Source organism: Eurytemora carolleeae, unplaced genomic scaffold (genome assembly GCF_000591075.1).
Source record: "Eurytemora carolleeae unplaced genomic scaffold, Eaff_2.0 scaffold281, whole genome shotgun sequence".
NCBI classification, from domain to species: domain Eukaryota; kingdom Metazoa; phylum Arthropoda; class Copepoda; order Calanoida; family Temoridae; genus Eurytemora; species Eurytemora carolleeae.
Genome location: NW_019396255.1, coordinates 230,367 through 246,717, shown reverse-complemented (window position 1 = coordinate 246,717; position 16,351 = coordinate 230,367). Strand labels below are relative to the sequence as shown.

The 16,351-nt window shown below is 31.2% G+C and overlaps 1 protein-coding gene across 4 annotated transcripts in view; it reads right to left on the bottom strand.

Annotated features, from left to right (window-relative positions):
• LOC111699471 (uncharacterized) overlaps positions 1-16,351 on the bottom strand; it is a 35,172-nt gene that overhangs the window by 3,206 nt on the left and 15,615 nt on the right. For 3 of the 4 annotated variants that reach the window (XM_023470161.1, XM_023470163.1, XM_023470162.1), the window contains exons 10-28: positions 15,146-15,218; positions 14,407-14,453; positions 13,828-13,943; positions 13,088-13,221; positions 11,904-11,987; positions 11,765-11,832; positions 10,625-10,720; positions 10,203-10,279; positions 8,867-8,912; positions 8,726-8,776; positions 8,260-8,367; positions 4,769-4,869; positions 4,209-4,338; positions 3,897-4,005; positions 3,051-3,115; positions 2,778-2,850; positions 2,183-2,237; positions 1,566-1,754; positions 7-123 (exon numbers count right to left, since the gene is read on the bottom strand). In XM_023470161.1, the coding sequence (XP_023325929.1) occupies positions 7-123; positions 1,566-1,754; positions 2,183-2,237; positions 2,778-2,850; positions 3,051-3,115; positions 3,897-4,005; positions 4,209-4,338; positions 4,769-4,869; positions 8,260-8,367; positions 8,726-8,776; positions 8,867-8,912; positions 10,203-10,279; positions 10,625-10,720; positions 11,765-11,832; positions 11,904-11,987; positions 13,088-13,221; positions 13,828-13,943; positions 14,407-14,453; positions 15,146-15,218 (1,739 nt within the window). The remainder of the gene's footprint in view (positions 1-6; positions 124-1,565; positions 1,755-2,182; positions 2,238-2,777; positions 2,851-3,050; positions 3,116-3,896; positions 4,006-4,208; positions 4,339-4,768; positions 4,870-8,259; positions 8,368-8,725; positions 8,777-8,866; positions 8,913-10,202; positions 10,280-10,624; positions 10,721-11,764; positions 11,833-11,903; positions 11,988-13,087; positions 13,222-13,827; positions 13,944-14,406; positions 14,454-15,145; positions 15,219-16,351) is intronic. The other variant, XM_023470164.1, reaches the window with a different exon arrangement.

Sequence of the window (16,351 nt, the reverse complement as noted above, 5' to 3'; positions counted from 1 at the left end):
AATTACCACTTTCTCTGTACATGTCGATAAACGTGTGAAGAATAACTTGACAAAAGGGGATTAGCTGAGAGAAAATCAACCAGACATCTATCATCTTTATATATGCTGTCGGGGGCAATGATGCTAAAAAACATGTTTTTATTTTTATTCAACAAAAGTAGACGTCTGATTAATGAAAAGGTGTTTTCGAGAAGCAAACTAGGAAACAAATATAAAAAAACATATGTAAAGAGAGTGTTCTCGAAAGATTAAAGAGGGTATAGGCTTATGTAAGAAAATTATCGATGGTGATCGCTACTTAATCTTACTTAATTTTATCAGTTGCGTTTATAATATCAGGAGAAAATTCTAAGTTGAAAGGACTTCAACGACACCTAGCGACCAAAAAAATCGTCATTTAAAGTACATCTGTTAACCCAAATTCAAAATATAAGGAAGACGATTCTACTGATTCTGTATGCCGTTGTTTGTTTCAAGACGTGTGAATCCTTTTCCGCATGCATGTCACCCAACCCCCTCCGCCCCCCCCCCCCCCCCTCTCTACACCTCCTGGCCCTCAGTCAGCTAGAAACACTTAAGACGATCACAACTCCGTCTCAACCCTGGCTCCTTCATGATGGTGATTCAGATACCGAGCTAACCGCAGACACTGCTTACATCTAGCCCCACAATGTTCCAGAGTTGAGTCACGGAAGTTCTCTCCAGACTTTCAACATTATCATGCATTCCAGAGACAACATAATCGCTCAATTGCACACGATAAAACCGCGATCTCTCTCTTTTAGTCTGAAGCCTAGTTGTGAGCAAACCTGCTGTCAAGATTGATGATCTGCACCACATGAAGCTTTACAAAGCTCCCATGATGTTACCACTGATGTTCGTCAATAGTTTTCTTTGTTCATTTCTAACCAACCAATTTTTAACCATGTCTTGAGCAAATATTTCAAAACACTTTCGTTTTTTAAATGAATGTTAAGAAATATCCATTTAGATCTCTTTGTTTTAATATTGTGACTTTTAAAGTCAACAACATCGTATTTGACAAAAAAAATATCAAAATATCAACTATACTCGAATGCCTCGACAAATTATCGATGATTATAGGTTGTTACATGTGAATGATTTGTTTGGAATTAAATAGTTTTTTTTCGCTCCTAGAGTCGAAAGTTGCAACTTTTAAAATTTGTGTGGACGCTACGTTCTTCGGTGTGAGTCGTTTTTTAAAATTCTCCATAATAGTGGCAACAGATAGAAGTAAGTAGCGATCACTATTTATATTTTTTCGACTTAAGCCTTATTCCCCCTTTCCTTTTCGCCAACACTCCCTTTAAGTAATTGGTCAGTTTAAAAAATACTTTAACGCTTAAAAGCAAGTCCTGCCAAAAATGCAAACAATTAAATACAAAATAATGGAATATGGACACCCTTTCAGGTAGCTATGGGAAGCTGTACACTGTGCAGTATACAATTAAACCTACAGACTATGGACTATAAGAGTTCATCTCCTTTTTGTAAGATTATATTTGAANGGGGGGGGGGGGTTGCAAAATTTCCAATATTTGTACCTGAAACACTAATAAACAAGGTTGTTAACACTAGCTGAGCAGTCAGGTTTACTGTAACAATAGCTTCAAAGAAGAAAGGTTTAAAAAAATTTGTCATGTAACACATGACAAGGATTAGAAGGGAGGGCAGATAGGTAGTTAAAATCTCGTTCATTATTCTCCGCTTTAAGGTTATCACCACCAGTATACCTAAAATTATTTTTTAATTTCTTATATTTTATTTTTTTATAACTTATTAGAAAAGTCTTTTCCGCAAACTCAAATTTTAGAATTCATAAATCTTCGCAATCTGATGGTGGAAATCTGTGGTATTTTATACTGTAGACAATTATAAGATCTAACAGAATTCTTAGATCGAAATATTAAAGATCTACGACATCGGTATGCAAAGATATTGGGATTTTTAAAAATAGAGCTTGTGGCAAAAAAATCATTTCGTTCATCTGTAATTATCTAATCACTCTATTTTGTAATAGTGTAAACCGTTGATTTATCAAACTTACATATATTTTTCTAGCTGACTTCATAATTTGAGATATAAAAGGTAAAATACATAATTATTAGAAAATTACTCTATGATGCTTTTAATATTTATTTGTTTGTTCACTTAAATATACCTTCTGTTGGTTGCTCTGGGTTGGTATAGTTTAGTTTCCAGTGAGTGATTATATACTAATATAACATAATTAGATTAATCATTCTTCATTCTATAGAAATATAGAATTTTTTGTAATTCCGTTTACATAGTTTACTATTTTTAAATCGTTCACATAGTTTACTATTTTTAAATCGTTTACATAGTTCACTATTTTAAAATCGTTTACACAGTTTACTATTTTAAAATCGTTTACATAGTTCACTATTTTTAAATCGTTTCGATAGAAATCGATCTGGTTCTTGTAAATATTATAATTTAGTGAGTTTGTGTCCCATCTCATGTATTTTTTATCTATCACTCAAAACACAGTCTTCAGTAGAAAAACAAAAGATGTTTACTTTGGTTTAGATTAAAAACAGAATTTGTATAATTTCATTGTTGAAGCAAAAAGTAACAGAGGACTCTTCAACTTTGATGTTTTTGTATAAAATAATTTTACACCGAGAAGAAGGAACTCAATTTTGTCGCAATTGTATACGAAAAAAACTTGTAGGTTTTACCTTTTAACNGGACCTCTGAACATAAATTTTAAATAAAGAAAATGCTCAATCAACCTGAGTAAGAATTGTTTCTCCCTCCATGGCTAGATAATCCGGAGTAATAAACACATTGTAGGCATCCAATTCTCTAATATAAATATGCTTTGTAAACATTTAAACAATATTTTATTTAAACAACCAACTATATTTAAACTTAGCATAGTTGGTCATTCAAATATTGGCTTCCTTGATTTTCTATTTTTTCGGAGTAAATGAAATGTAATGTTTATTATAAATACCACATTAATCCTACAATAATTCAATATTTTATATTTGTCAAACATTTACCTTAAAACCATATTAACAGTGCACCTTTGAGTGTCAAATGGATACATTTGAAGCTCATAAACACACTAAAATAATACAGTTGTAGCTGATAAACACATTAAAAGAATACATTTGTAGCTGATAAACACACTAAAAAAATACAGTTGTAGCTGATAAACACACTAAACAATTACACTTGTAGCTGATAAACACACTAAACAAATATATTTGTAGCTGATAAACACACTAAAAAATATATTCGTAGCTGATAAACACACTAAAGAAATATATTTGTAGCTGATAAACACACTGAAAAACATATTTGTAGCTGAGCATTACCTTGTCCGCCTATTTATATTTTCAATAATAATGATGTTTTTGTTCAGGTCTGGTCATGTAATACAGACGGAAATCACGTGACCAGTATTCTGCACTGCCATGGGCAAAAGTTCTGGTGACGTAATACGGACTATACGGATTATATGTATTTATATTATCAATTATATCTTTCAAAAATGCAAAATGAAAATTAAAAAAATATAATAGCAGCAGACCTGGGATTCTTAGGCTCCTGTGGGATATCGTCGTTTTCAGATTGGTTGCGTATTTGTTTAATATGATCTGTTTAATGCTACAACTTTTATGCAAAATTGCATATATATAAATTTTCGTCTAAATTTGACACAGTTTTATATTATTTCTCAAGACAGGAACATCAGATAGATATTTTATATGTATCGTTCAACGCCTGAGATTCTCAGGTTTCATCCTATACCCCCTTTCATCTTTCCGTTACAGTCCCTTTAATACAATATGAGACCCATTAAGAAATGGTAGTTGATAATGATCCGAATACAGAATAGTTACCTTAAATGTTTTAGTGTAAACTCTTCTAAACGTTATTCTATTATCCTTCCCACTGAATATATTTATTTCTTCCGTAAACGTGTCAGCACTTCTTGTAAAGTTGCCTTCCCTTTAACAGATAATGATTACAATAATAATAATAATAATAATAATGATCATAATAATGATGATAAAAATGATTTAATAATAATTTTAAATTTGTAGCATTGATTAGAACAAGAAACAGAGTTAGTTTACAATATATATTCGCAACAGGATGATCTCTTCAAGGGGGAAGAGGGAGAGGCACTCCTCCCCTCTTGTTGTGCTCACCTAATGACTGTAAGTTCCGTATCATCATCCCCCTTGGTAAACTCATTAGTCTCCGTATTTTCAAAGAGTACAAGAGGAATCCAAAGATTCTGGATTTCTTCAGCTGACATCGCGTTCAGAGAATGGTTTACTATTAAACAAAAAACCTGCTAGAACAAACACTTAACTCAGATAAAAATTAATATTTATAGTTTTTTAATATAAATGCACACTTGTCCTTTTTAATTCACACAATAAGTAACATATTAAAAATTTGTCCCAATCTACCATTTGATTTTGAAGATAAATGGTAACAAAGTAAAAAAATAAAATAGCAAAAAAAGAGAAACAAAGATTTTATCATCTTCTTTAAAATAGGAAAGCTGTGACTTTCAATCACAGTTGGAACAATTAAACATAATTTTTTGTCGGCGAATGCGGTTTAAATAAAAAAGTAAAATGTAAGTTTAGAAATTGTTAAATTTTAGAAAAAAACGCTATGGAACATAAATTAATAAAAACAGACGCATCTCACCAATTGGTTATTCTAAAAAAAAAATGAGGTAAAAAATAATAAATACCTTTCAGATTAAAGTAGTTAATTCTATAATCATACCATTCCATAATCATAATAAACTTCATTGTATAAACATGGTCTTTCTCTTCGATTTTCAGAACATCCCTTAGAATTAAAGGAACTGTAAGCGTAATTTCAAGAAAACCTTCACTTAAAGGGAGTGTTCGCGAAAAGTAAAAGGGGGTGTGGGCTTACAGCGAAAAATAATCGCTTTTGATCACTACTAATCTTACTTCTATATGTTGCGCCTATAAGGAGAAAATTGTGAAAAACGACTTAAATACTGAAGAACGTAGCGTCCATAAAAATTCAGAAAGTTGCAGTATACGACTCGGATCATAAGAAAATTTCAAACAATTCGATAATTTATCGACGCATTCATATATAGTTCTTAGTACTTTTTATTTGTTTTGTATACATTGCACTTAAAGCGCCAAAGTATTTGGCTGCCAGATGAATAAACATGGCAGAGACGCCTAGCGGAAAAAGTCGTTTTAAGTGCATATATAAATTGAAATTTGGTCGACAGTCTCTCTATTGAAAAAAGAAAGATTTAAAGAAATTTAATTAGAAAAATAATTAATTAGTCAGAATGAATAAACAAAAACAAAGTTACTGGCAGTTGGAATTTTTTATTCCTTTCTTTTCTTATGAACCATTGTCTAAAGTAAATTAATTAAATTATAGGTTCAAAGTTAGTAGAGTGATAACCATAAAACTCTGCAATAGAAAGACGATTTTTAGTCTAAAGTTCTGACTTTAAATAGTCCAATGAACATTACACACAGCAATTGAGCAATGAAACAGACCCATTTCACTTAATTAGTGATTTAATAAGTATCTAGTAAAACTATTTGATTTAAAATAACATCAAATACACTCAGGTATTATTTCAATGTCGTCTTCCTATTCCATTGATTTCTAGTTAGAACTGTTTTAAGATTTTATTTCTTTGTTCCACAGGTTGGAAAAGGTTGGGAAACAACCATTAGATATTATGTATTCTATTAAATGCATAAAGGGTTTATAGTAAAAATATGCAAATCCAATGTTTTTACAATTCTAACCCTTACATTTATATTTTCTACTGTAGTCCACCATTGAATATACCTTGATATCTTTTATAAAATATGATTTTTGCTCCCATTCTTGAATTATGAAAAAAGGAAATAAAAACATACAAAATGTTTTTTTTCGTTGTTTTTTCATTTGTATCACAAAGTCCGTAGTGTAAAGAATTCTCTACTACTGATTATTACTAGACGTCCTAACCCACATTTACGTAATTTAGAAGGAGAAACTCTGGGTTTGTTGTTTAAAATTGAATTTCTAATGGTATTAAAGAAAAGTTTTAGGAAATTTCTTCACATTTTGTTAAATTGTCCGTTTATAAAGAAAACAATTTACACAAGATTTATTACTATAGCAACGTGTGTATTAACATTGCTACGAATATAACAGAGAAAAAACCAATGAATGGTCAATGGAGTAAACAAATTGAGTCTCTGCCAAACAATTCTGATTTCCTACTCTCTATATCTTTGCAACCAAACGCGTAGACCTATTTAAAACTATGAATTGTGTTAGACCAAATAATTTAAGTTAGAAATATTTTAAGCAGCTAGAGCAAGCTGTACAGTACACTGAAGTAATTATAGTGTTTCATAATATACTATTTATTATTTTGTCTTGACATCTTACAAGGACTAATTTCTCCAATCCAGTTATAAATCCTAGGGATTTCTGGATGGGATGGTTAGTGTGTGTGTAAATTTTTCACCTTGGATCCCAGTACTTTATAAATTCCTGTACAATCTCTCTCTGGATATCTTTAAGGTTTACTAATGATAGGGTTGTATTATCATTTAGACTTTTATTGCTAAAGTTAATCTGTAGAAAGTTAATCTTGATTTAATCAGGTCTTGATTATATTCTGGGAAACCATCCTCTAGCTAGGGAAAGTATACAGGTTCTCTGCCTGGCTATGATGGTTATGAGCATATCTAGCTCAGCTTGTGCTTGTGCTGGACCAGGATGTGGTCCAAAGATATCGCGAGAAAGGAGGAGATCCGCATTGTTATAAACTCTGAACTGTCCCTCAATAACAGCAATTCTCTGTCCTGTATTTGGGTAATTCTGATAAGCAATACTTGATCGTCCTCTGTCATCCTCAGGAAGGCAGCAATCTCTCAACAACAGCTTCCACATTCACTGCTGGTTCGTTTGCTGCTTCTACTATTATCCTAGCTGCTCTGGGAGTTAAGGGTATCTCTGGAGTTGGAGTACAAGGTTCAGGAGTATCTCTCAGGAGGTCCTTGATCTCTGGATCTGAACCTGGGGTCCTGGGTCTACAAATAGCTGCTGAATTATGAGAAGCTTTTCCTGGACCCAGACTATAGCTCCTCCTTCTGTTGAACCTACAATAGGGCTTTGAGGAGCTAGGCTATGACTATGAGGAGCAGCTTCTCCAAAACCAAGGTTGCCTCTTCTTGCTGCTGACTCTGCAACAGGACTGTGAAGAACTGCTCTTCAAGGAGCAGCATCTTTTGCATTGAGATCATCTCTCTCTTCTTCTGAACTTACAACAGGTCTGTGAAGAGCTGCTCTACAAGGAGCAGCATCTCCTGCATCAGGATCATCTCTCTCTTCTGCTGAACTTACAACAGGTCTGTAAAGAGCTACTCTACAATGAGCAGCGTCTCCTGCACAAGAATCTCTCTTCAGCTGGCTCTAGAGCAGGTCTCTCTGGTCTGACACAGAATCTCCTTCTCTAGAAATCTCCTGGCCTCTCAATCATATCCAGAGGTCGGTATACTTCTCATGATTTCTTCTTCTCCTAAGGTCATAGGTCTGGCTGGATAGTCTAGCTGATCCAAATCACCAGCAAGATCTGATCCTTGCATAGCATCATCTGGAGAAGATAGAGCAGCATCTGATATGTTCTGGTCTGTAATTGGACTGGCCGGTATGGTCACTATTGGACCAGCTCCAGAAACCATAGGAGACAAATCACTCGGTGATGCTGAGGATTCCGAGGATGCATATTCATGTTTAACAATGGCTGGTGACCTCCTTTGTTCGCTGGCAGGCATGTTGAAGATCCATCTATCTGATTTCAGTTAAAAGGTGCATGTCCCTGAGCTTTTGGTGTATACAAATGGAGTAAACACTACGTGTATACGGTTTAAAGGTTTAGGGTGCACTGCTCAATCTCTGGAACCTATTCTGCCAAGACTCAGAGAAAGGGGCGAGGAGTTTAGTATAATAGTAACCAAACTTTAAATATTACAACACAAGCTGACTCTCCACTTTTCGTGAAATTGATGTGGATTGCAAAGATTTAGAAATTAAAAAATTTGAGTTGGTTAAAAAAACCTCAATTCCTTTCGTTGTGAATTTTTCATACAGAAATTATAAACCCATTAGGACTTCAAGCAGTTACTTTAGCAGTCAAAAAGTTAAATGCCACCAAAAAAATAAACATTAAATTTTTACCTGATTACAAAAGATATATTTACGTTTGCTGGAATATTAGCTTTGGTGATGGGATCAACCTTGAAGGGGGAAATCTTCTTGTTATAATTAGATTTCACATTTATCATCCTAAACATTTTTTTTATTATGATTCTTTTTTATGTACTCTTTACAAAACTGATATCATAGCTAAAGAAATGGAGTCTTTGCATTGCCACAAACTCGTATTTCTTAAAACCTTTATTTATGCAACTCAAAGTCCTAAACCTTTGATAATTCGATCAAAGTATGAATTTTGTTAGATAAAATAATCTAAGTTTGAAATATCAAAGGTTTACACCGTCAGGTTGCAAATGTTTTCCTTCGAAGAAAAGTTGCAAGGTGTTAAAAGTGTTAAGGTTTTTATTTTCTGTATCTCTCAACCCAGAACGGGTTAAAAAAATGTTTTAAAAAGTAAAAAAGAATAAAAAGTTCTTAAGTGTAGAACCTGCAATTCTCCTCGTCTGATTCATCAACACAATTGGAGGTCTGATCACACCTTAAAATAATAATTCCTTAATAATCTTTAAAAAGAGGGACTACTAGAGTGATAAGTTCATTTTTAAGAAAATAATAATTTAGATTTTACCTTTCTTCCATATCTATACACTGGCTGTTAGTACAGGTAAATTCTCCTGACAAGAATAAAATGGTTTTAATAAGATTAAAATAGTAAGATATAAAGGTCTTAAAGGGACCGTAAACGTACTTAAAAGGGACATAAAGGCAATTCCCGATTTACAACTCTACCCTTGAAACATTTATCTGATAAATAATGTTGAAGATATTGTCGTTTTTTAATTTGAAAAGTATTTAATTCAGATATGTCTTCTTGCACAGATATGCGCAGGGCACTTCTGAAGAGAAACTACATTTGAAAACAGTCTGTTATCCAAATTATAAACATTGAGATTTATTTCATTCTTGATCAGATACCGCCTTGTGAATCGTGAATTGCAATCTTTGCATGTACGGTCACTTGAAATTATATGTACAGGGGAAAAGTGAAATGAGATGAGAAGAAAATATTCCTGTGGTTTTTAGGAAGTGTTTCTCTCTAAATTCCAGGATTAAAGAGGGATGAGATGAGGGGAAGATATTCATGAGGTTTTTAGGAAGTGTACGTCTCTAAATTCCTGGAATAAAGAGGGATGAGATGAGGTGAAGATATTCATGAGGTTTTTAGAAAGTGTACGTCTCTAAATTCTAGGAATAAAGAGGGATGAGATGAGGGGAAGATTTTCATGTGGTTTTTTGAAAATGGAAGTCTCTAAATTTTAGGATTAAAATGAGGAGAAGAGATTTCTATGGTTATTGTAGGTGGTCGACTCTACAATCCAGGAGGAGCTGGGTACCCGATTAAAACTTTTATTTGATAAGTAAAGAAGATATTGCCTATATCTGATTTATTAAAAATCTGTTTATCCTCTAATCTTAGGTTTCAGTAATCAATATCATAATCAGATTCTATTTAGGAAATATGATGCCAAACCTTTGTTCGAGTCTATGTAATTAATATTTTAATAAAGAATATGACGTTGTTCGAGTCTATAAAATTAAATATTTTAAAAAAGAACATAATGTTGTTCGAGTCTATAATTAAATATTTTAATAAAGAACATGATGTTCTTCGAGTCTATAATTAAATATTTGAATAAAGAATATGATGTTGTTCGAGTCTATAAAATTAAATATTTTAATAAAGAACATGATGTTCAAGTATAACAAAGAAATAGTTGAACATTTAATTTACTATTACGACAATTTCGCCATAATAAAGTGATATGATGGCAAAAGTTGCCTACAACAATTTTTTAGGCCACCCTCTAATCACTGTGTATACCCAAACAAAGGGAACAAAAAGTTACTGTAAAAATTTAGAAATTCTAAAAATTCTAAAAACCCCAAAAAGTTTACAATATTACCAGGTTCGCAGACAGAAAAGGTAATTTTCTTGACAGGGTTCTCCCCTTTTTTACTGCACTTCTCATCAGACGACTGACTTTAAAGAAAAAGGTTGAAAGAAAAAATTAAGAAATTAAGATCTAGTATTTACAAAATTAAGATTAGTTTACAAAATTAAGATTAGTTTACAAAATTAAGATTAATTTACAAAATTAAGATTAGTTTACAAAATTAAGATGAATTTACAAAATTAAGATTAATTTACAAAATTAAGATGATTTTACAAAATTAAGATTAATTAACAAAATTAAGATTAGTTTACAAAATTAAGATGAATTTACAAAATTAAGATTAATTTACAAAATTAAGATGATTTTACAAAATTAAGATTAATTAACAAAATCAAGATTATAATATACAAATTTTAGATTTCGATATTTACCTAAAATCCACCTTCTGAGTTCCCAAAATGAGAGAATTCAAAGTATTTGAAATGGTTGCTTGATGTCCTTCTTTTTTTCTATCAAACCATTCCCATCTAAATTTTTTAGCAGTTTTATTTCTGCAAAGGAATTGAGTATTTCACACAAACTATAATGTTATAATCCCTATATCTTTGCAACCTGTTGGTGTATTCCAAGCATTGACTATTTGATACGGCAATATTCACAATTTAAAGGAATTGAGATTTTACCACAAATCCCAATTTTAAAAAACCTAACTCTCAACAACCAGATGATGCATACCTTTCATATTTCAAACTTACAATGTTTGATCCACCGGAATTCATAATTTGAAATATCTACGGTCTACGACAATTGGTTTTAAAGAAATTGGGATTTAAAAATCCGCGTTTGTGGCAAAGACTCAATTCCTTTAACAAAAATATGGGAATGAAAAAAAAGAGTAATCAGTTCCTCGGTTTAAATATTAAGAAACATTTCATTATTTTTTTGCACTAAACTGTTTAATTGATAAATAATCAAAATAACAAATATCAAAAGAAATTCTTCAGTTTGGAAATTGTAAAAAATCCGAAAATTCTGTCCAAAAAGAATATATTCAACAAGACCAAATACAAATATTTTTTTGGAAAGCTTTTTTTTAATTAAAAATGAAATTGAATCTAAAATTTAAGATATTAAAATGTGGACAGTTTTGAATATTTTTAGATCATCAGAGCTGGTTTTTTATAAACTATAGGTAGGAGTAGGTGAGCTAGCTAGCTCAACCATTATTAATTCATATTTCTACTACTTAGATCTACTAACTAACTAAAGGGTATTTGGATGTAATTTTATATGTTCGTCCAATAATAGAATAGCAAATGCCCAATTTAAAATAATATTTTTTTAATCTTTGTCTAACCTAGAATGAACGAAATATCCATCAATTTCTTTTAGAAAATTAATCATTTTCAATTATGGTTTTTAAAAGTAATTTGCAAAACCATACTACAGTATCTCAAGGAAAAAAATGTTAGAATTCGCCACGGCGATATTTTTCCCATTGTTACCAAGATGTTACCAAGAATGCATCTAAAGGTTCCTTAATTCGGAAAAAGCAGTAGATAAATTTCTACCTGTCCTGTTCTACATTAAATGTTATTGTTGAAGTCAGCATCCCCCGTAGAAATGGTAATCCATCAAGCTAAAGAAAAAAATATTATGTAATTATTATCTTGTCATATTCTGTAATTACATGTGTATAATTATACATACCCCAATGTTGTACATATACCAACGGTCATAGGTTGACTGCTCACAGAGACCTCTTACGTTGATTTTTAGAATTGGTCCTTCCATCTTTACAATATTCATTTAAACAATTTTAGACATGCATTCAAGTTTAATTATTAAAACTGTTTTAGTTAAATATCTGATTTTGAAGGTACAGATTTGTATATATTAGTTATAAATTAGAATAGTCATTTGACCTAAGAAGACTGTCGAATATATCCAAAGAATATAGTTATAAGTTAAAATTTTTGTATAGGTCATTAATCATTTCTAAAAGCACTAATCCATTCAGTTCGCGGTCCAGCCGACAGATCAAGCTCATTTTTTTCTGGATATTTCTATAGATTAAAAGCAATCTCAAAAGTAGGGTTTACAAATTTTCGTTCCATTTCTTTCGCGAAAATTTCGATCAGGCAATGAAAAATTGAACGAAAACAAATTCGCGAAAACTTTCGTTAAAATTCACATCTTTTTGCGAAATTCAATCTTATTTTACAAACATTTTTAATAAAATATTAAGAATTTTTTAATTTTCGCTAAAACATTTTGTTGAAGAATTCTTTAATTGAAGTCAAAGTTGACAACAAAATTTGCTGATTTTAACATCCCTGACACATAGCAGTCGTTGCAGAAATATTTAAATAAAATTTAAGTCTTTTAGATTATTTGCCAAAGATTCACATCAAATATGATTTTTAATCGTCATGTTCAGTTGAACACCCTATGATAGATGAACAGTATTTATACACACATTAGATAATTCGTCTGCATATTAAATTAACGTTTATGTTTTAACAAGAATCATGAACCAGTTTATTACACATTACCCACAAAGGATCAGACTTAAGAAGCAAGAGTCAGAATTTGTTGGATCTTTGTTTATTTTTTAATGTTCCCCGCAGCTTTAAACTTATTTTTTCTTTGCCATATGATGGATTATACCATTCAACGAACTATTTTAAGATTGAAAAGTCAACTTCAACCTTCAGATCTTCATAGGTAAATTTTGAATTTTGTTCATTTTTTTTCGCGAATTTTGTTCAACGAAAATTTCGATGGAAACCTAACTCAGAAGTATACAGTCACACAAAATTTCTGACCTTAGGTCAAATAACGTTCTAAAAAAGGTTTGGATGAAAATTTAAATTTGATTTAAATATTTGGACCTGGCAGATCCCACAGTCTATCCATCCCCCCGAGCATTCGACATCAGTGACCCGAGCATCATTTACTATTCCTCGTAAACCTTCAGTAGCCGTGACATCCAGGTTTAAAGTCATACAGTTGTATTTATGAGTTCCTTAATAAGTTTTACATACAGTTGTATTTATGAGTTCCTTAATAAGTTTTACATACAGTTGTATTTATGAGTTCCTTAATAAGTTTTACATACAGTTATCACCAACTGTAATTTTTATTTCTGAAATTAAAATTTGCTAAGCCCTTATAAAGTCGGAAACTATTTAATGAAACGGATCGGACTTTTCACACATCTAGGACCTGTAAGAACATTTAGTTTTATTACATTAAAACCCAAAGTTGTTCATATCAGGTCGTCAATGCATTTTTACAAAGCTTTGAAATCTTAGAAGAACTTGATCTGTCTCCTTCAGATTAATCTTTAATTTCAATCAAATAATATAAAATGTTGTGCAAAGAAATTGAGTTTTTGCCACAAACTTAAATTTTCGAATTCCAATATCTTAGTGACCTGATGTTGTAAACATTTGATATTTCAAACTTAGATCAGTTGAGCTAACAGAATTCATAGTTTGAAATATCTAAGGTCTACGACATTTGGTTGGGACAATATAAGGATTAGAAAATCAGAGTTTATTGCAAAGACTCAGTTCCTTTTCAAACTAAAATCTTGAAAGTATAATTTTGACAACCTTAAAATGTCTACCTCCGTATGGTCTATTATCAGCGAAGGGTACATGATTTACTTTCAGGCTTGCATTATAAATATCCAACCATTCTCCTTCAACTTGTTCATCTGTGGCACTTATGTATGTTGATATTCTAAAATAATAATATATTCACAGAGAAACAACTAAGAGTTTCCCTCGGTATAAAAAAATGAGTTTAGTTTGTACATTTCTTTATAATATATAATATATAATATATAATATATTATATATAATATTTAATATATAATATAATATTTATATAATATATAATATATAATATATAATATATATTTTCTGAACAAAAACTGTTTTCTAAAAGAAGTTTCTTGTCACTTTGTGCCCTAAAGGTTAGAGAACCAAAATGTGAGTAGAGACAGATAGTATAACAAAATGGCGGTTTTACACTTAACTTAGTAAATATGTCTAACAATCACACCATCAAAAATAAAATTCATATTTACTTTTAAATTTACAAGAATATTTATGAGTGTTAAGAGTTTTAAAAACATGAGCGCTAAAATATTTTGTTTTACATAAAAAATTTTAAAAGAAATTAATGAGAAATAAGTGTTTACCCATAATGCCTGTCATTGTCTTTTTTTTGCACAGCACAGACACTAGACTAAAATAATTATAGATTTTCATACTCTGTAGAACCATGAACTTTTGGCCTGTTTTGCTTTTAAATAATATTTATCTAATAGTGAGTGTTTGTGAAAAATGAAGCGAGTTTAAGATTCTAGTCAAATCTTATCGGTATTATTTACATTATATAAGCCAGATATTAAAACAACATTATTTTAATGTTAAGTGTTTCTTGGAACCAGACTATTTATATATTTAATTTATTTTCTGAAACTTCGAATAAAGTTGAAAATAATTGTTTCCACCATACAAAGTATTAAAAAAATGGAATGTCTTTGTTCTCTCCACATTTTAGAAAAAAATATCAGTTTTAAAATGCTAGATTTTTAATTTCAATAACAGAAACTAAGTTTTTTAGACTGATTCGGTTTCCCTTTTCTAATAACAGTTTAAGCATTCATCTCCTGCTTTCAGCCTAAACTGGTGTTTTTTTAAACTAAATGTCGGCAACATTTTTGGTCATTTTTTTTTGCTTTGACTGTCCAGAATCCTCCCTTGGAGTCTTGTAATTCGCCACAAAAAAAAGCAGACAGACAAACTTATATAAATGTATGTAAAGAAGAAAAGTACAACCAATTCCACTGTTTTCTGGTTACCACTGTATAGTGAATATCCCCTTCATGTTTGCCCGGAACAGTCTAATCAAAATGTTGAATTGAATGTTAAAACCTGCAAGAAGTCTGATTGTGAATAAAATTTCACAACTTTGTTGAATCCAGCTTCATCGAGATATCCACCTAGTCTAAATAATATTTTCATATTTTACAATTACGTTTAAGTCTCTCTGATTCTATTCCTTTTCCAAAGAAGTTAATATCTGTAAGACTGGAAGCTCTTTTTGCCAAATTTTTCACTCTAATCGTTAAATGATAATTTCAACAATTTTACATTATTTCAGAAAGGTTTGAGAAAGAATGTTTTAGAAGTTCTATTTTTCTAGGAATCATAACAGCTATGGTTGTTCAGTAAAGTGATTGAATCTAAATTTATTATCAACATAGCTATGGTCTTATTTGTGTTCAAAGGAATTAAATATTTGCCAGAAACTCTGATTTTCAAATCCCTATACTTTTGTAACCCGATGTCGCAGACCTAAGATATTTCAAGTTATGAATTCCAGTCGATGAAATAATCTAAGTTAAAAGTATCAAACTTATACGCAATTAGGTTGCAAAGAGGAATTAGAAATCTGAGTTTGTTGCAAAGACTTTTTCTGTGTTTAGTGAATATCTGTTTTCTTTAGTCCTACGTTTTAACCTGGCCCAAGGTTATAATGCTAGGAAAGTTAATTTTAGTTGCGTATACTCTGCGTACATATTGAAACCAGTTATCTCTGGGTGGAATTTATAAACAAGAATAGATGCATCAGTGTTCGTTTAGTATTCGTAGATGGTTAAAAGCATTGAATTTTGATAATTTTGATGATTCACAGAATAGTTTCCTATGACCAGAATAATTCATTGATTTTTTATGTGAAAGATTGATCCCATGTCAGGCTTCGACATCCGCCTTGTGTTTACATTATCACCAAAAGATAGTACACTGTACATTGCAGTACAAAAGATGCGTACACCTCTCAAATGACTTTCCTTGCATTATAACCTTGACCTGCCCCAAGTTTTTCTTTGTCCTCCATATTGTCCTTGTTCTATGCTTTTCTTTGTCCCACATATTGTCCTTGTTCTATGCTTTTCTTTGTCCCACATATTGTCCTTGTTCTATGCTTTTTTTGTCCCACATATTGTCCTTGTTCTATTCTTTTCTTTGTCCCACATATTGTCCTTGTTCTATGCTTTTCTTTGTCCCACATATTGTCCTTGTTCTATGTTTTTCTTTGTCCCACATATTGTCCTTGTTCTATGCTTTTCTTTGTCC